The 20,672-nt window shown below is 44.1% G+C and overlaps 2 protein-coding genes across 4 annotated transcripts in view; both read left to right on the forward strand.

The window, feature by feature from the left end:
* The window catches only part of LOC106742392 (mucin-5AC), a 15,323-nt gene extending 6,377 nt beyond the window's left edge, over positions 1 to 8,946 (forward strand). The window contains exons 9-16 of one of the 3 annotated variants that reach the window (XM_014615288.1): positions 311 to 455; positions 575 to 3,030; positions 4,378 to 4,794; positions 5,005 to 5,214; positions 6,059 to 6,669; positions 6,820 to 7,063; positions 7,452 to 7,554; positions 7,769 to 8,946. In XM_014615288.1, coding sequence (XP_014470774.1) covers positions 311 to 455; positions 575 to 3,030; positions 4,378 to 4,794; positions 5,005 to 5,214; positions 6,059 to 6,669; positions 6,820 to 7,063; positions 7,452 to 7,554; positions 7,769 to 8,562 — 4,980 coding nt within the window. In that variant the 3' untranslated portion in view covers positions 8,563 to 8,946. The remainder of the gene's footprint in view (positions 1 to 310; positions 456 to 574; positions 3,031 to 4,377; positions 4,795 to 5,004; positions 5,215 to 6,058; positions 6,670 to 6,819; positions 7,064 to 7,451; positions 7,555 to 7,768) is intronic. The other 2 variants (XM_014615289.1, XM_014615290.1) reach the window with 2 other exon arrangements.
* A 4,872-nt stretch (positions 8,947 to 13,818) lies between these two features.
* Positions 13,819 to 19,529, forward strand: LOC106742389 (cell death-inducing p53-target protein 1). Its single transcript, XM_014615281.1, has 4 exons — positions 13,819 to 14,040; positions 14,653 to 14,789; positions 15,545 to 15,701; positions 15,791 to 19,529. Exons 2-4 carry the CDS (start codon positions 14,675 to 14,677, stop codon positions 15,894 to 15,896), a joined length of 378 nt encoding a protein of 125 aa, XP_014470767.1. The 5' UTR covers positions 13,819 to 14,040; positions 14,653 to 14,674; the 3' UTR covers positions 15,897 to 19,529.
* The last annotated feature ends 1,143 nt before the right edge of the window (positions 19,530 to 20,672 follow it).

A 20,672-nucleotide genomic window follows, 5' to 3' on the forward strand; every position in this document is an offset into this window, starting at 1 on the left:
GAGAATTATCCAATTGAGAATTTTTCTCTTATTAAATTAAAATTGCATATATTTCGCATAAAATACTATAGGATAGATAACTATAAGCAGCGTTGCGAAATTCACTGCCAGCGTTAGAAATTTATAGTTTATGTTGCCGTGTGCCGTAGATTTTCAGTGTCAGCAGTGAACATCGGAGCGCAGTACGCATACTTGTCTAGCGATTCGAATGAGAAGGTTTCCCGGATTATGAATGATAAGATAAACGTTTAACGCGAGGGACAAGAGAGAGAGAGAGAGAGATCGATGAAATATACCACTTTAATTACAGCTGACGCAGCAGCAGTTAGTGAGGGTGGTCACAGCTCAGGGTATGCAACTGCAGGGGCTTGCGCCCACATTTTTCGCCGTGCCTAACGGATTTCCCCCAGCTGCCTCCCCGGTGATCAGACACACCCCGTCTAGTCCAGCGCCATGTAAGTCTACGAAAGAAAAGTCGTTACGTGCCACAGTGGTCGCATATGATGTTGATGCAGGCGCAATTGGAAGTTCGACCGGCATTTTGCACCTTCTCTTTTTTTCATATGCCCCGCAGCCAATTCAGGTACGGGCAGTTCCATCGTGATCCAGAATGCGATGGTGCCGAGCCCCCAGCCGCAGATCTCGCAGGTCACGTCCGCCGGCAACGCCACGGGCAACGCCTCGTGCACGCAAACCGTCGTGGACCAGAGCCTGTTGCCGCCCCCGAAGAAGAAGGCGAAGAAGAAGAAGAAGGCTAAGCGGAAAGACGACGAGCCGCCCAAGTTGGATCTTGCCAGTATTATGAAGATATCCGGTATCGGGGACGACGATGATATTTTTGATACTGACCTGACGGCCGAAGCGGAGGTACCTTGTCAAACCCCGCAGAGCGAGTCGAACGCCGTGATATCCCTGGGCCAGCTGCCGTCCCAAGGGACGGTCCCCGCTAGCTCCACTCAGAGTCTAACCCAAGTACCTGCATCGAATACAACGAACACCACGCAAGCAGCCTCCGTGTCGCAGGCGTTCAACAGTCAGCTGGTCGCCCAGCTGCAAATGCCCGTGCAGAACACGATCTCGGGGCACCTGCGACTGTCGGTCGGCGAGGACGGCAAGGTGGTGCTGCATCACACCCCGGAGCCGAATCAACCCGAGATGGACCAGGCGACCGCGCAGGCCCTCATACGATCTCTCACCCAGGGCGGCGGGCAGAACTCGCAGATCATCTCGCAGCTCTTCGGGCAGACGTCCACCACCGCGCCGCCGCAGTCCACGCAGAGCGCCGGCCCGCAGCGGCAGAAGTACGCCAAGTCGTCCACCAACACCGTCAGCTCCACGTGCTCGCAGAACGTCACTTGCGCCACTAGTCCGCATCACGGCCAGATATGCTCGAAGCCGATCAATCAGCAGCAGCAGAAGAGCACGGGTGTTCCGCAGGAGACGGCCAACTCGTTACCGGGCATCTGCGTGCAGAACAATCTCGGTTCCCTGGAGATCCAGACGTCGAAGGGCAATGTGCCGAGCCTGATGCAGGGCAAGAACATCCAGTCGTTGAACGCCTCGATGACCGTCTCGGACGTGATGTCGTCCGTGAAGCCGTCGCCCGGCGCCGCCACGTTCGCCATTCAAGGCCCCCGGATGGCCAGTGTGAGCCAAGCGAGCTCCAATCAGGCCAATTCCAACGTCTCTCTGCAGAAGTCTAGTCAGGTGCGACTCACGAACGCTTGCATCACCACGAACGTGCGGCAGACACCGCTGGGCAACAAGCAGTCGCAGCAGCACGCTCACGTGCAGAAGACGCTGCCCTCCGTGGTCAGCTCGACGACGATGCAGACCGATCACATGTCGAAGGTAAATCAGAATCTCCAGCAGACGGGCCAGCAGGAGAGCATGACCGCGCTGCAGCAGGACTCGCCGATGTTCGCCCAGCACAATCAGCAGCAGATCACCGCGCAGACCGTGCAGACACAGAACGTGCAGCAGATCTTCGAGCAGAACCTGCAGAGCTCCGGCTCGAACATCCATCACAATTCCATGAACATGCTGCAGCAGCAGCAGACCTCCTGCAACACCCTGCAGCACGACACCATGAACGTGCTGCAGCACTCGAGCATCCAGCAGAACACGATCAACGTGCTGCAGCAGAACACGGCCGGCGGCGGCGTGTCGGGCATCGAGCCGAGCCTGCAGTCGGGCATCGGCGACATGGTCGGCCACGCGCCGCAGAACGTCATGACCAGCCTGCAGCAACAACAGCAGAACACGTCGGCCGTTCTGCACAACGCGCAGCAGCAGAAGGTAGTGTCGGCCAACACCTTCTCCTCCGTGAACGCGCATCACTTCGAGTCGCAGAACAACTCGCAGGCTGCCAACATGGTGCAGCAGGGTACCAACACGCCGCCGAATCAGAACATACTGATCACGACCGGGCCGACGTCCAACAGCGCGAGCCAGCAGCCGAACGAATCTCAGAAGGCGGAGACGGCAGGCGGCGCGAGCATGCTGAACTCGGCGGCGAATAATATACTGAACAACGCGCCCAAGATCTCGCCGGAGATTCTCAACGCGCTCAGCAACCTGAACCCCAACGATCAGCTGCTGATCGCAAACGCGAACGGGCAGATGCAGGTGATCAGCCAGCAGCTGCTGCAGCAGTTCTTGGCCGGCCAGCTGAATCAGTCGAGCCAGACGCCGAGTCAGAATCAGACGCAGAAGATCGTGATCGGCGAGCCGGACGCGAGCAACCAGAATCTGCAGGGCGTCCAGATCAACACCCCGACCAGCCAGATTATCGTCAACAGTTCCGGCGGCGCCCCGACGATCCAGAACAACATCCAGAACATCGTGGTGCAGGCCGCGCCGTCGCAGATGCCGCATCACATACAGATACAAAATTCTAGCTTCCCTAGTCAATTCATTGACAACCTGAATCAGCAACAAATTAGGAACTTAGGTAACAGTAATCAACCAAAGAAAACGAAGGTCGTGAAGAGGAAGGTCGCCACCAGCACTCAGAGCGTCGCGTCCCAAGTACGTATGCGACCCCGTCTTTCTCTCGTCTCTCTGTCCATCCTTTCTGTGCGATTCGAAGTGGGTTATCGTTAGTGACCGATCGAAACCGCTCTTTCCAGTTTCGGCCGAAACTGAAAATGAATATTCCGTTCTTTTTCAATCTTGGCCAAAGGCCGAAATCGAAATTATCTTCAGTTTTGCAGAAGAAAGGATGAAAAATGAACTTCACGATGAAAACATATATTTATAATGATACTTTATTTAATTACGCGTGTGATATTTCACGAAATTTTGTTAAACATAACGTTGAAGATTTTGGTTGCTTCAATAATAGGTACGAAAAACGAGAGCTATAAAATATATAATAGTCTTTATAAACATATCAAAAAGAGACTTTTTGAAAACTTATGATTATACAAGTTTCTACATATTTATGATTACATTCGTACTTTAGTTATATCGAAAAGTATTAATAATCATAATTAAATGATAATTTTTGGTTAGATATATTTGTATGAAATGAAACACGTCTTACGGTGGAGAAGGGAAAGTTTTTGTGATTCGCGGCAATCACCGTACCGGCTCTGACCGATGCGTTGCGACTAGATTAGTTCCGCTTTACGTCGAAACTTTTTTTTCAATTTCGGTCGAAGCTGAACTGAAACCCATATTTTTGATCGAACCGTAATCAAAACCGAAATCTCAGTTACACACTAATTATTACAAATATTATCTCGATTGCTGGAATCTCTGAGAAATTCTGTCACCCTTTGCGGACATGAGATCTTATCTAAAGCACGTGTCGCGTGATTTTTTGTCGTGCGAGATCCCACGATTGAATGATTTCTGAATATTCATGCGTCATAACTGCACTTTACTATTGTGATATCGCAATAGTCGTTGCTTCTACACTTCCTGTAGATATAAACGTAAATTGTCATCATCTTCATCTTATCGTTAGTAAAAATCAAATCCGGGTTGAGTCAATTGGGGGAATAAAGGATACGCTTGACATTTCAAGATTCTCCACGTGCACGCGGAGGATAGTTTCACGGGAGCAGTAATAACAGCGTTACATGTAAACTTTCGGGCCTGGTGTAATGTATAAATAAAAGTATGAAGAATCATCCGTCAGAAGGACATCTTCATCAAGTCAATGACGCGGTCAGCAGAAAAATTCAAAGTTTCAAAACGCGAGTTTTTCGAGCCGTTCGAATATATGCGGCTCCTTGATCAATGATCTTCTTCGCGTTGAGCAAGCAATATGCACGCGCTCCGATACGTCATGTTCGCAAAGGGTCGTAATGCAACACGCCTTTGAACGTTTCTCCGCCACGATCTCGCAACTGTACCTTCACCTTACAGGCGTCGAAGACGGTCACGGTTACCCGGCCAACGATGGGCACCAGTGCGTCCAATCTTCAGAAGATCGACCATCTGAACAAGCCTAACATCGCGGTGTCGTCGCAGAGTAGTACAAATCCTGTGAAGAGCGAGTCAGCTCAGATCATTTCCAATGGTCCCCTGGTCACATCAGCCGCCGGTGGTCACGTGTCGGTGCCTTCGAACGGACAAATGGTACAAAGAGTGCAGACTATTCAGCTGCCCGCTCAGAAGCAGCAGATGCTGAAGAACATTCAGCTGCAGATCCAAGCCCTGCAGTCGCGCAAGTCCAGCGGCGGTCAGTGCGATCCGGCGGTGCTGTCGAAGCTGTACGAGGAGCAGACCAAGATAATAGCCAGCGGGAAGGTCCTCAGCACCACCACGCATTCTGTCAACAGAGTGAGTATCCGTCGACGGTGGTTTACGACGGCACGTCTTTCTTTCTCTCTCTTTCTCTTACTGATGTCTCAGTTTAAACACAATCAAACACACGGAGAATGCGAGAATAATGACTTGCAACGCAAGCTGCTGCAATGACAAAATATATACGAACTCTTAACTCAGCGAACTTGTCTATTCTAAAGAGGCATTCGTTTGTTCCGTGCGCAGGCTTCTGAGACGAGTTTCAATGTAAACGCGGCCTCGACCGTCGCGTCGGGCGTGCACCTGCAAAATTCATTTAAGAACCAAACGTCGGCAGTGCAAACTCAGACTCAGACTACCGCTGCTGCTATACCGGTCACGTCTCAGAGTCTGAATCCCGCTGCGGTGTCGGTACCGAGTAACTTGAATCACAGTTACACTAACAATAACATCACGGTAAGCGGGCGACATTTCTCTCTCTCTCTCTTTTTTTCTTGCAACGAGATTACTCCACCTTTCTGTTTTATATTAGGTGTACAAATTAATTCGGTGCCCTTTCTCGTGATATTCAAGGTTTACTCGCAAAAAGTCAAATACAAGTTTAATAAGTTCGCCATCATTTCCATTGTTTTCTATGACTTCATCCCATCAATCAGGGCAGCTGACGAGTGCCCTCGCGGGAAAAAAAAACTTGGCGGCTTTTGACTCAATAAAGTCATCGGTGCTCTTTCGGGCCTCGTCGGATGTTTTAAAATGCCGTATCCGCCAGATGATGTTGAAACGACCGAAATAGGTGGTAATCCGACGAGGCTAGATCTGGCGAATGAGCCGTGTGAGGGAGAATTTCCCAGCCTGATGAGATCCTTTGTCCCTTTTGCAGTGTAAGACCGCGCGTTATCGCGGCGGCAAAATCACCTGCCTGGTTTCATCGCCGGTAAAAGGTGTTTTTACAAGTTTTACGGGTCACAGCACCTTCACCCAAAGCGGAACAAATCATAGACCGAGTAGCATTTTATTCAAGGAGTGCAAAAAGGATACCTCAGATGCTTCTTTCCGAATAACATCGTGCTATTTTTTTCTGAGGTTTATATCGACAAGCCCGCCGACTGTTATAGTGCTTCTTAAAGCCCAAGGCTGGCACTTTCAAATCGCCGTACAGGACGGGAAAGAAATGAAAATCTGAGCTCGAGCCATAGGACATTAGATGGAAAGGCACCGAATTAATTTGTACGCCTAATATATATATTTTTGTACACCGCGGCTATCGTTAAGTGCCGACTAATCGCGCGACGTCTCATAGTCGCGTGCATTACAGGTGCCGCCGAGCGCGGCAGGGCAGCCGGCCATGATGAACACGGCGACGCAGAGCATACACCAGACGCACACTAAGCAGCAGCATCAGCAGCAGCAGCAACAGCCGCACAAGTTCTACCAGAACCACGGAAATCAAATATTGAATCCGTCCTCCGCGACAAACATGCAGATATTCTCGCCGCCGATCTCCGCGACAGCGGCCCCGCAGCTACAGAGCAACGCACAGCAGCAGCAACAGTTGGCGTCGTCGGTGCAGACGCAGCAGCCGACGGGCCTGCAGCAACAGTCCACGCAGTGCCAGACCGACCCGTTGGACATCAAAGCCAGCATGCAGGCTACACCTAGTCCCGCGAAACAGGAGCTCCCGTCGCCCATTCAGGTCCAGGTGCAGACCAGCTCGCCCGCGAGTCAGGTAACCTCGCCCAGAATGATGAGCAAGGGGACGCAGCAGAGGATCCAGAGCCCGGTGAACACCGGCGGGAACGCGACGAAGCAGCTCGTCAGTCCCAGCAGCAGCCCCCTGATAAGCCCGAGGCAGGGCGTAAAGCGACCGGCGACTAGTCCGATTTGCAATAGGCAATTGAATCGCGGCGACTTGTACGTACCCTCCAGATCACCTTAGTGTATTATCGTCTACAATGAGCTTACAATGAGTCCGAGTTGCGTGATGTGTCGAATCGTCGAACTGTGGGGACTTGCCGCTCGACATCCGTTGCTTAATTCGTCCTCGTTGTCTTTGCCCTGCAGGATGGATCAGCAGCTGAAGATGGATCAAAATGGCGCGACGAATCCCGACATGAACACACCGTTCTTAAGTAAGGGCGACGCCTGCAAGCGTTTGGTAAGGTATCATTGTATGAACGAGCAGGTACTCAGCCGCAAGGACCTGGATTACGCGGACGAGATATTCGAGGAGACCGCCAAGCACTTGCTGAGCAAATTCAACGCCATGATGAATAAATACACGTATCTCCTGCTGATGGAAAGCACGGTACAAATATGATGATAATAACAATTGCCAGTTAATTTAGCGAAGACGCACAATTTCTCGCGTGTTCAATTCTCTTGGGAATTTCTCCGTATAATTTGCTCACACACGAGACATTTTCAACGAATATTCATATATAAATTACATTATATATAAATTTTATTGACAAAAAATATTTATATATATAAATGAATACATAAATTATATATAAATTCGAATACATTCATGATATTCATATATAAATTGATTAATATTATTAACTTTATTACTGTTCTGTTCTTTGTATGTTATAAATTTATTTTATTAATAAATCAAGTTCTCTCTGTTTCTCATATATATATATATATAATTAATTAACAGTATCGCTAAAGTCTTGGAAATTAAATTACAGCGTGAGGTGAAGACATCGGAACTAATGATGATCGACAGGACATTCGTAGCGGAAGAGCAAAATATCCTCAACAGGTTACGAGAGCAAGAAGCGAAAGTTAATGGTAATTGCACGCGCGCACGCACGCACGCACGCACACGCACACACACACACACACACACACACACACACACACACACACACACACACACAATTGTTTTGAAAGCAATAAAATTGCAGGAATATATATTAAATATAGTGTATACATATACATAGAATTTACAAGTACCACATGAGAGAATGTAGCATTTTGAATATCTCGTGTCTCGGCATTGCAGAAGAGTTTAAGAAGGAAGAGAAGCCGTTGGTGCCAAAAGTCGAGCCCGGCCTCATGGAGGAGGACCGATTAGCGACGTCACCGCCTTTGGTGAGCGTCTCTGTGAAGCGCGAGCTGGAGGACGACTTCCCGAGCGACGAGATGGAATGCAAGCCGTCGATCAAGACGTCGAGCAGCACCAGCGGCGATTACGACGAGTGGCTGGAGATCCAGAAGGAACTGGGCGTGTACCCGTCCACCGCGGACACGTTGAAGTGTAAAAACGGTAATAACAGCGGTGCCGGTAATAACAGTGGTGCGGTGGTGGCCGGCGCGAAGTCGTCCAAGATCGAGAGAACACGAGCGAACGGCGAGTGCCGCGGCAGTGTCGCTAACGCGAGTGTCGTGACCGGGGCCGCCTCGAACGCGGTGATGAAGGACAGCTGCGAGCAGCCGGAGTCCGCTCCGAGCTTCGAGAAGCGTTGGAGCAGCGCGACCGATCTCGAGCGGGACCTCTTGGAGGACACCGACAGCTTGGACGGGCTGGCTCTGCATTCGCAGACGCAGTGTCCGGGCACCGTTCACGCGAGCAACGACAGCAGCGGGAACGCCGGCAACGAGCACGACGACATCACCGCGCAAGTGCAGTCCGCTATCGACAGCATCCTTAATCTTAAGAAACGTCCCGCGAACACGCTGTCCGGCGGCGGCGGCAACAGTAGCAGCGGCGCCGGCGCCGGCGGCAACGCGTCGCAGCCCGGTGACTCGAAGGACACTGCACTGGACCAGGCGGTTCGCAGCATCTTAGGCTCGTGACCCTCCTTTAGTAAAGTATGTTAAGCAGTGAGAGAGAGAGAGAGAGAGAGAGGGAGAGAGAGAGTTAGTAGTTAGTATCATCACAGTGACTGTGCGTACCCGGTGCGTTTTATCGAAGACGTTCTTTTCCCTTCAGAAGGAAACCGAAGTCGAATTGTTTCTTTCTGTGGTCTTTTTTTCTTTTTTTTATTCTATGTGAATATCGCGGACCCGCGTCACGGGGTATGAACTGTGTGTGTCTTTTATTTTCGTATCGATGATGCGGTCAAGTCTTCGGCGATACATATCTCAAAGAGCACACAGCATTGTTACTAAATTATTTATGTAGATTATGCGCGATCATATGATTTTATTTATATATACATGTACACACACACACACACACACACACACACACACACACACACACACANTATATATATATATATATATATATATATATATATATATATATATATATATATATATATATATATATATATATATATCTGTGTGTGTGTGTATATATTATTGAGCGCGAGAGCAAACTTTTCGTGGATCGTGTGAATACGCGTGCGTGATGTACAACTGATATGTACATGCATACATGTGTTGGCATGTACATGTATGTACATAAATGTGTGTACGGGTCGCATTCGAGCCGTTTTGGTAGAACATCTCGATTTATCAAAGATTCTGTTTTGCAATGGCAATAATTATGCATAACGTAAAAAAAAGGAAGAAACATATACTTTCCCGGTAGTCTCTAGCTGTAATTAAAAGCCACCGCGTAAATCTAATTCTAGCAGCTGTACATGTGGATAGTTAGTTAGGTAGATAGATAACTCGCTCAGATTTTTCAATATGCCCACTTTGTAATGTAATTTTGTAAAAAGTAATTATTTAAAGCAACTTATTCCACTTCTCATCTATAGTACTCGTAGCAGAATCTTATTGATACTTAAAACATGGGTAGGTAAATTGTACATACGTTTTTAAGGTGTATTATTATATAATAATATTATGACTACATATTATTTGTATTATTGTTATTGAGATTTATTCTCGGAATTATTATTATTATATTATTATTATTATTATTATTATTATTATTATTATTATTATTACTATTGCTATAATTGATAAAACATCATCATTGACGACTGTGCGATCGAATGCGAGAGGTATAAAGAGAAGAAAGTAGTAGCGTAAGAGACTGAAATGTAAAATCGTGGAAATGCGGAATGCAAAGCGTTGGTGGGTACATAAGGAGAGGAGCGGTAACGGTATAGATTACCTTTTATGCAGATTTTTCCTTTGGATTTTTCATTTCTATTTATGGTATATGCAGTCTCAGTGTTAAGACGCAAAATCAAAGAAACGAGCCGTTTCTATATAGGTATATATAGTGTTTTACAACTTTTGTTTCGGCATCACACACACACACACACACACACACACACACACACACACACACACACACACACACACACACACACACACACACACACACACACACACACACACACACACACACACACACACACACACACACACACACACACACACACACACACACACACACACACACACACACACACACACACACACACACACACACACACACACACACACACACACACACACACACACACACACACACACACACACACACACACACACACACACACACACACACACACACACACACACACACACACACACACACACACACACACACACACACACACACACACACACACACACACACACACACACACACACACACACACACACACACACACACACACACACACACACACACACACACACACACACACACACACACACACACACACACACACACACACACACACACACACACACACACACACACACACACACACACACACACACACACACACACACACACACACACACACACACACACACACACACACACACACACACACACACACACACACACACACACACACACACACACACACACACACACACATACACACACAACGAATGAACGAACGAACGAACGAACGAACGAACAAATAACAAACAAACTTGAATAGATGCGGGTAATCAATGAAATGCGTGCTGGAGAGAGAGAGAGAGAAAGAGAGAGAGAGAGAATACGTGTGTGGGAAAAGGATAATCACATAATAATCGTTGGAGCCATCATAGACATGGAGCGAATTTGTTATTGTAAAATTAATCACGATACGGATACACATTCCTCCGATGTATGTAGATATTTCGCTCTTGATTTTACTCTAGACATGCATGAGAGAGTGGTTTGCAGATATTTTAAAGTAAAGTCGAGTAAGGAGGCAACGCTTTGTGAGAATTGGGCAATGCGTTGATTACACTTTTGCAGATAAAGCTTTATTATGTGAGCTCGATCGCGTATTCTTTTTCTACATATTCATAGAGGGACTCTCTATAAACACATACACATACATATACGTAGTACAAACGCCACATGAGATACACACACACACACACACACACACACAGCAGAAATAGTGTTTTCTGGCAAAAGCAATTCAAGACTGACGTATATACAGAGAGAAAAACAAGCAAAACTATGTAATCTATTACAATAAGGACTATTAATAATCGTTTGTACATAACGTTCAATTACACTCTCGACGGCAATCGTGACTTAATTCTTCACAGATTTAAAAGAGTTTGGATATGCTAAAGTTCTTTTGATCCTAATAAATTGCCGATATTTCACGAGTACATGGTATACATGATAGATTATATCCTACACATCCCCGTCTGTACTGCTTTCGAACGAAGGTGTTTTCGCAAGTCATAATTATTACACGAGCCAACAACGAGTTATGTAACGACACAACGGCTGACGAGAGTGGCGACAGATGCGGTATATATATATAGATATATAAATATACATATATATATGTATATATATATATACACACACAGGGTGTCCCACCACTACTGTGACATCCGTTAACGCCAGATTACTGAGAACATTTCGAGACAAGAGAAAATCCTTGGCATATACAAAAATCAGTCAAGGCTGTAATGGTTTCAGAATGAAAAGCGTTGAAGGAAAAAAAAAGGTAAATTAAATCAGACTGTCAAAAGGTCGCGCGCTCAGACACATACGGCCCGTCGCACAGTAGTGAAGGTGCCCCGGGCATTCGATCATTTTTTCTGGATATCGATGTAATTCTGGATTATAGCGTTATTAAAATTGCTTCTTAACTTTGTCTAATTCATATGTGAATGGTCAATCCGTTGGAGTTGTTTGTGCTAATAACAGTAGTAGTGTAAAGGAAATATTGGCGCGATTCGAATCGTCGAGGCTGTCGCACGCGAAGTGTGTCCCGGTGAACGCGTTTCTCTATAATGAAAAAAGAAATCTTCAAATCAATATCGATCGATAATAAGTTATTATTATTAATACTACTACTCTTATTAATATTATTATTATTATTATTGCCAAGCTACACACAGCACACATACACACACATACAGTGATAATATATATAAATATAATTTAAATATTTTTTATTTTAGTGGTTATCAGTATACCCAAAAAGTCATATATATATATATATATATATATATATATATACATATATATAATTTTTTAAAGCAACATGCAATATATTTCTTTTAAAGTAAAATATCGTGGACATCGTGTCGCGGATATTCTGTATTTGATCTAACTTTAGATTCTCCGGGATATTATTTCCAGATATTTTCACCTAACGCAGCGACAACTCAAATAATAATAACGAGATTTGATGCAAGCATATTAAGACATGTGACGGATTTTGAAGAGAGCGATTGCGCACACGCGAAAATGATGTGTATTCCTTGATTTTGTAATTATTTAAAACCGAGGAGATGACGAGTACTTAAACTTCTTTTTACAATTACAATTTTATTTATTTGGAAATCTAGTGCGTGTTGTGTATGTGTGTTCCATTGTGTTTACTTGCAGCTTCTATGTATTGAGAACGAAGCAGATGCATGTTTAATCTTTGCAAGAAAAGAGAAACTTTATGAAAATTGAGGGGAGTTTGATCATATAACTGAAAAAAGAAAATGGGTTCACTGCCCCATCGTTGTGTTTGCGTCACTTGAGAAATAAATTGTCCGCTCGACCTGCCGTTGAGACATACTACTGCCTCGACTCTTCGGGTGTCTCCAGCAAGGAAGCCGTTTCATTAGCTGCGTGTTATTTGAGATAATCATCTAATCGATGAAACAAATCTGGATGTCGATTGTGTATTTTCAAACTTAGTGAGAAAAAATGCAGGAGCTTACTAGAATATTTATAATTTCATTGGTCAGGATCTAGTAAATTTGCTCACTTTTATCATTTTCACTATTTTGAGGTACACAATCGAACTTCTGGTTGCACGTTGAAAAACATTTTGAATGGATGCTTTCAGAAATCCTACTCGACGGATGGAGTAGCGATTATTAACCAATCACGATAAAGAAATTTCTGCTCTTTCTATCTTGATTGGCCAATTAAATGCTGTCTTACCCATCGAGTAAGATTTCTGAATGCATCCTGTGAAAGATGGTGGCAAGCTTCGAGGCTTCAAACAAGGTAGAAATATGGTATAATTTTAATATCATTAAGCAGGGTCTAATGGGAATTTACGCTCCAAACCTTAAGAAATAGACTAATTATAGTCGATTATTCTCCTCACATTCGACTGTAATTGGTCAATTTCTTAAGGCTTAAAACTTAAAACATCTATTGTAAACCGTGACTTATCCTTTTTAAGAAACTCTTTCTTTCTTTATAAACTTTCTTTACAAAATTGAGAAATTCGCTAACTACATGTGTAATATATACATATTTAAAACATATTATTTATCATATACATTTTTTATATATTATCAATAATGAAAAATTTAAATGTAAATTTATAAATCTACATAAATTTAGACAAGGAAAAGAAAATTTGTACGAAACACAACGACTGATGGAATAAATTTCGATTTCTTTAGGATATTATATTAAGTACAAGAATTTGCAAGTGGAAGAAAAAGGAGTAGAGGAAAGAACGACGAACTGTGCTTCGACACAAGGTACATAATTAAGGATAATTATATTATTTACATATTTAAAAAGAGGATACAAAAGACGAGAAAAGGAGGGGGAACTTGTTTCACCGGTGAATGCAACTTTTACTATTCACTCGGTGAGAACGGGTCGTGTGATTCTCTCATCCGCGATCGCGGCGATGTGAATTGGGGTTAAACCTCCGTGGAAGTTTTGTGAAAACCAGCGACACTCGCGACATACACACGCCTACACTACCGCGCCTCGCGATATCTCCCATTGTTTACGCGGAGTTACGAGCGACTGGAGAACATACTGGCAGTGAGCCACGTGCGTGTGTGTGTGTATGTGTTAAGGATTTGAAACGGTCATCGGAGCCTGATAATTAAAGGCGGATCGATTTGCTCGTGTCTACAACGACGGTGAGTAATTATGACATAACGCCAGTTAAACAGTATCGTGCCTGTTCGCGAGCAAACAGGGCGGGGATGTCACTCGGGCGGGATCCGCGTTGAAGTGAATCGGCTCGCGCATATTCGGCCAGCGGCCTTGGGCAATGGGACAGCCGCATGTTTCGTCGGCGACGAGCCCCCTTGGTCGCCCGCGATCGTCCCTGCGATCCTCTCGCTCGCTTCCTCCCTCGCGATCGAGGCTACGCTCGGACGCGCGGAAATAACGCGACGTCGTTGTAAGCTCGATTGCTGACTCTGCAATCTAATTGTACCTATGATGACTAAACTGTTTTTACGACTGCGCAGCCTGTCGGAATGACTGATAATGCTAAACGACACGTTAACGCGTTACCTGCTTCAGCGATCGATATCGTTCTCATGTGATTCCGAGCTCAAATGAGCCGAGGTCTTTCCGATTTCCGTCAGCACACGTCGTGATGTATTATTATTATTGCGCAATGTGTCGCTGCATCTTCCGTGCATACTGTTAAATTAGTTAAATTGATGGTGACATTGAGGAATTTCTGGGTGGAAGTGGAATATTCATGTGTGTGCGTGTGTGTAACGTTCTGTTAATACCAGGTAGAGAAGTCTCCTGCTCGTCATGCATAAAAACGGACCACCACCGCCTTACGAACCACCCCCATATGCACCACCAGCTTATTCCCAGACCGTAGGAGGTGTTCCGCCCGCTAGCCCGTTTACACCTGCACAGACATGTAAGTTACTCAAGTGTCGGACGCAAGTATTTTTACATATGTTCTGCCTTAGAAATGTTCGCATCAATTAATAATTAATCATTGGTTATCAATTATTGATACTATCATTCAGCAGAAGAAGCAGCTTAGTGAGCGCTTAGCAACCGTTGCAAGATTTTCTATTGAAATGACACCGGCTGAATGACACTTGGCAATTTATGTCGCTTAATGTTTACTAAGTGGTCCAGTGTATTAATAGTATGCTGGAAAAAATAGCAACCACTTAATAAGCATGTTGGAAAAATTAAACCACTGAGTGCCGTTCAGCAGAAAATCTTACAAGAGTTGATGACATACAAAGTTGCTGGCAGCGCAGAGCAAAGCTTATTAACACGTTCACGACGGGGTGCATCACCGGTGGGTCACGCTCGACTGTCCCATCTGGCGGCGTGCATCACCGGTGGGTCACACGATACTGAGCCATCGGGCGGCGTGCATCACCGGTGGGTCACGCTTGAACATTCGTTTAGACATCGCTCACCATCAAAAATATAGTTCGTTTAGTAACTGGAAAAAATTGCCGTATAGTTGAAAATTTAAATAATTGAAATTTGAATGGCGCCGCCAGATGAAGCGCAGCATGAATTCGAGCGCCGCCTCACAGCGAAAAACATGAAAATCGACCCCGGCGTGAACGTGTTAATATACTTTTTCTGCTGAGTGCAGCCACTAACGAATGAAGGTGTGTCGTGAATTACATTGTTATTTTATCGTAGATGCAAATGGGCCCACTATAGTTACAACGATTGTACCCCTTGGGCCGGGACCCACGCATACAATCTGTCCGCATTGCCACGCTGAGATCGACACGTCGACCAAAACGGAGCCCGGCATGGTCGCTTACATCTCTGGAGTCATTATAGCGTTACTGGGGTAATTACTGGAGGAACATTCAGATCGCACATTGTTTTATACACACACACGTGTATTCGTGGATGACAAGTTCCTTTCCTTTGTACCAGATGCTGGCTGGGCTGCTGCTTAATTCCTTGTTGCATCGACGAGTGCATGGACGTCCATCACAATTGTCCGAACTGTAAAGCTTACTTGGGACGTCATAGGAGATAAGAAAAAAAAGCAGATCGCCTTATAGCGTCCACGGGTTGCATTTGCACGGTGGGACATGTATCTTTGCGACGCTGCAATTCCGCGAACGGATGTATCGAGCTTGATCTGAAACCTGTACAGTCTGGGAGTATAATTCTCCGCGAGGGAGTGTCTGCGAGATACGCAGTTCCTCGCGTATCTGAGTTAGATCTTGTAACGGAGGATGCACGCATATGTTCAGACAGTATATGATTACCTATACTGTCGTTCTCTATACGTCTACGATTAATCTCTTTGCACGAAATTTGATATAATCTTTTGCACGTCTTTGTAAAAATATTTATTGTGCTTTTGCATAAAAGGCTGACGCGATTCTCTCCACAACACGATACCGTGCAGGATCCTCGGCAGTGTGAAGCATGTTCGCCTCGGGACGCTCGCGTTTACACCCGTTAGAAAAGGACACGTTAACACGAGTCGTGCTTCCATATTAAGAGGTGTGCAATTCAACTACATCGGTGCCGTATAAATACAAGGCAAGATTGTTGGCGGCATTGAAACCTTAGAAATTAACTTTTACAAATTCAATCGATCCGCGTCGATCATCGACTCGGTCATCGTCGTCGTCGTCGTCGTTTGATCCCTCGCGTTGGTACTCAATCGAATACGTCTATTTAAGTTGACGCTCGGAGGCAGCTAAAGCATAATACGTTACATCACGTGCCTGAGAGACGAGCTGGACGATTTTGGCGGAACGTCCGGAAGACGCGATTCCAACGCCGGGAGTATTAATGTTCATAGCATGACGTTAAGATCAGTTAGAACCAGGTGAGCATTGATGTGCGTGATATTTTCATTTTTTTTCTACTTGTCTCTTAAATTAACGAATCTCTAATGCGGGATCTATATTGGGACACTCGGACACAGTATATTTGTTCGTACAACAGTTTGCACGTGTCTTTTTTTTTTCCTGATAAAGTTAGGAGCGCACATGATCACGATTGTAAACCACCGCACGCGGGCTTCCATGGTAATCGGTCGTGGCGGAGGTCGAATGACAGTACATGGTGTAAACAGTAGTTTTTTTTTTTATTATATTTTTACCGATTTTTTTCACATATAACAGTATAATAAGAGACATAGGAACGATTTAGCTGTCAGAAATAGGAAAGTGAATTTTATTCTTGAAAAGATAAAAGAGTCAGTATTTAAAAACAAGTGAGTAAAGAGCGAATTTTTCAAGTAATTTGTATATTAAAAATTAAATTGCTTATCTATTATTTTTCTATTCTTCTAAGAGATTAAAACGTTTATAATAAAAGTCACTGAAGAACACATTTAAATTTTGTGGAACAAAAGAAGTTACATGATGCAGAGAACTTAAGTTACTTTAAACTTATTCTTAGACATATATTTAGATAGAGCAAAGTTTTTTTTACAAAAGACAAATTAAATTTCTTGCTTTTTAAGTGCATTTAATGAAATAAAATGAAAACATTACTCGAGTCCAATTAAGCTGTATTACAATATGTTTCCAGGATGTTAGTATATGTGTGTATACTACTGTGATCAAAAAGTACCTGAACTTTATTAAAAAAAAAATCGCGGGAAAACTGTAAATCAAATCCGTTTGCTTTCGTAAGTTGGTACACGTGTCCTTCACATTTGATGAAAAAAAAAACCACGGCGTTCCTTCAAGTCGTTTGAGAGTGACAGTTGTTTATGTCAATGAAGATTTTTACGATGTCGAAAAATATGGAACAAAGAATTTGTTTGAAATTTTGTGTCGCAAACAAAATTTCGTTCACAAACGCATTCAAAATGTTGCAAAAATCTTATGGCGGTGATTGTTAATCGAAAACAAGTCGGTTTGAGTGGTTTAAGAAGTTTCAAGAAGGCCGAGAATCTGTTGAAGACGATCCACGCTCTGGAAGACCATCAACGTCAACGGATGACGCTCACGTTGAGAAAGTGAAAGAATTGGTGCTCGAAAATAGTCGATTCACTGTGCGAGAGATAGCAGATGAAGTTGGAATATCATTTGGATCGTGTCAGCCACATTTTGTCCAATGTACTGGACATGGAACGCGTCGCGCTTGATTCCGAAAAACCTGAATTTTCTCCAGAAAAGGAATCGAGTGTTGGTGTCGTCTGAGATGATTTCTGTGGTATCCAAAGACAGCGCATACACGAACCGGATCATAACTGGTGACGAAACATTGGTTTACCAGTGCGACGTCGAAACAAAGCAACGATCATCGGAATGGCGCTTGAAAAATAAAGCAACATCGAGGAGAGCTTATCGTTTGCAGTCTAAAGTCAAGGTCAGGCTCACGGTTTTCTTCGATCATCGCGGTGTTGTGCGCCAGGAATTCCTTCCAATTGGTGAAAAAGTCAATGGAGAATACTACTTGTCCGTCATGAGGCGTTTGTGCGGAGTAATCCGTAGAAAACGGCCGGAATTGTGGGAAAGCAACTCGTGGATTTTGTATCACGATAATACATCATCGCTTGCCTCGGCACTTGTGCGTGAATTTCTGACAAAAAACTCAACGAATGTCGCTCCGCAAGCACCGTATTCACCAGACATGGCCCCCTGCGACTTTTTCCTGTTCCCCCTACTGAAAAAACCACTTCGCGGACGGCGTTTCAAATCGATTAAGAACATAAAAGAAAAATGCTGCGTGAACTGAAGGCCATACCGTCTGCCGCGTATGAGCGATGTTTCCAGGACTGGCTCAAACGTTGTTGGTACATATGCGTTGTAAGCAATGGGGATTACTTTGAATGAGGCTATAAGAATTTTGATGATTGAATTATTTTGATTTTTAAAAATAAAGTTCGGATACTCTTTGATCACGGTAGTATGTATATCTCAGATCTTCCTTGGGGAAAAATGATTATATAAAATTAGAGAAAATGATTATGTAATGTAATTATGTATGTCGGATGTCTCGTGATACATTTCGGTTCTGTCGTAATCGAAATTCAATGAAAAATAACCAAACGGTTATTAAGGGCTCCTAACTTCGTCGGAAGAAACGTACGTAAATTGTTGTGCGAACGAGCGTGCTGTTCGTTAGAATCTCACTCAATGAACCGGCCAGTTTTGTAAGGCAATTAAACGATGCCACCTGCAATCTTAACGTTCATTGCCTGAGCGTAATCGACGATGACGCCCGAATTTTACATATTAATGCGTTAATTTAATCGTTTGAAGCTTGGAAGTTCGTAAAACTTATTATACGCTCGCTTGTATTAAAAATGATAACAAAAAAAAAGGAAGTTGAAATTATACATATATACACAATACAATTTTATATTACATAAGGTGTAAAAGATACACCGAAAAGCGCAGGAGTACGACCGAGTACTTCGATACGTGCAAGATAATGGAATTGAGATGTCGTTCATTGAAAAAAAAATATGAGCTTGATATTGTATTAAGAGACTTATATGAGCTGGTATTGCGAACGAAAACCGTCGAACGCGCATCGTGCGAAACATCGTGCGTACATTAAATAGAGTCGAAATTGCAACGAGACTAGGCACCTTTACTCGTTCTGACCTCATGTGCTCTTATATACTACAAGATATTTCTATTTTGTTAAATATGTAAAAGATTGTAACGAATAAAAACAGATATTAGACGAATATTAACGACCCGAATGTTCTCATCAGCGACACTCGATCGCGGATGACGTTCGTGACTTTCGTTTTCCGCAGTATCATTACTGCGAAATTCTTTGGCCAATCAAACACTTGGGTTCTTGACAGGGTACCATCTTCAAAATATGCTTGGAGTCTGGTCAAAATTTCAGCTGATCGACGCCTTCGTTGGTGAGAAATTGGATGATAATGCGTTGCGCAACAGTCGTAGGTACCTTTTGTTCAGTCGTGGTGTTACTGAGGAGGGAACAGCAACTGAGGAAAGTTGCGGGGGATCGCTCCTCTCCATACATCCCTGCCTGATTGCCTGGAGCACCCCGGCCCGCTTGCGGCTCTTTCTGAGTCCGCAGGTAAAAAATCCGGTTTATATTTGAATGATCCTTGTATAATTTTAATGATTCTCCGCTAGCTGCTTGATTAGTTTCAAGAGAAAAAGAATTCCTAATTTACAGGAGCCAAGAGCCAAATTCAGATTTGACTTGGAGGATCTCCTGCGGCGAGAACGTGAAGCACCGTATCTCTGTGTAGGTATACATTCGTACTCGTATAAATACTAATCATCGCTTTCGCGCAGATGCAAGAGCGGAAAAGAAGTTTGGTGAAGTTGATTTAAAAAAAAAAAGGGTGAAAAAGAAAAACGCTAAATTCATGCGCTTTCCTATACAACTGTACAAAAGGAAATATTGCTATAAAAAATACTAAAGGGATGATACTAGAGTATCTATTAAAGCTTGTCCATAATGCAAGATCTCGATCCGAGTTGGTTGGTAGAGTATAAAAGTTCTAGAAAATACTTAGCAAAGTTAGTAATTTAGCAGTAATTTCTGGAAACTTTTATGTCCGGCTAGCAACTCGAACCGAAATGTAGCATCGTGGACACAAGACTTAATAAAACGTCCAAAAAATACAAGGCTGCGTTCGACTGCAAAACACCACACTGAGAATCGAGTAACAATTAATTGTCGAGTCATGATAAAGAAATCTTAGTTCTTTTTGTCTTGATTTGTCCAATTTAATGCCATTGGCCCGTGCAGCAGAACGTTTAATTTGCGACTGTTGGAAGTTCTCGGAGCTGAAATTGAATTATTCTTTTAGGTCTACAGAAATAATCCAATGTCAGGAAATTCC

Source organism: Dinoponera quadriceps, unplaced genomic scaffold (genome assembly GCF_001313825.1).
Source record: "Dinoponera quadriceps isolate SergipeBrazil2010 unplaced genomic scaffold, ASM131382v1 scaffold629, whole genome shotgun sequence".
Classification (NCBI taxonomy): domain Eukaryota; kingdom Metazoa; phylum Arthropoda; class Insecta; order Hymenoptera; family Formicidae; genus Dinoponera; species Dinoponera quadriceps.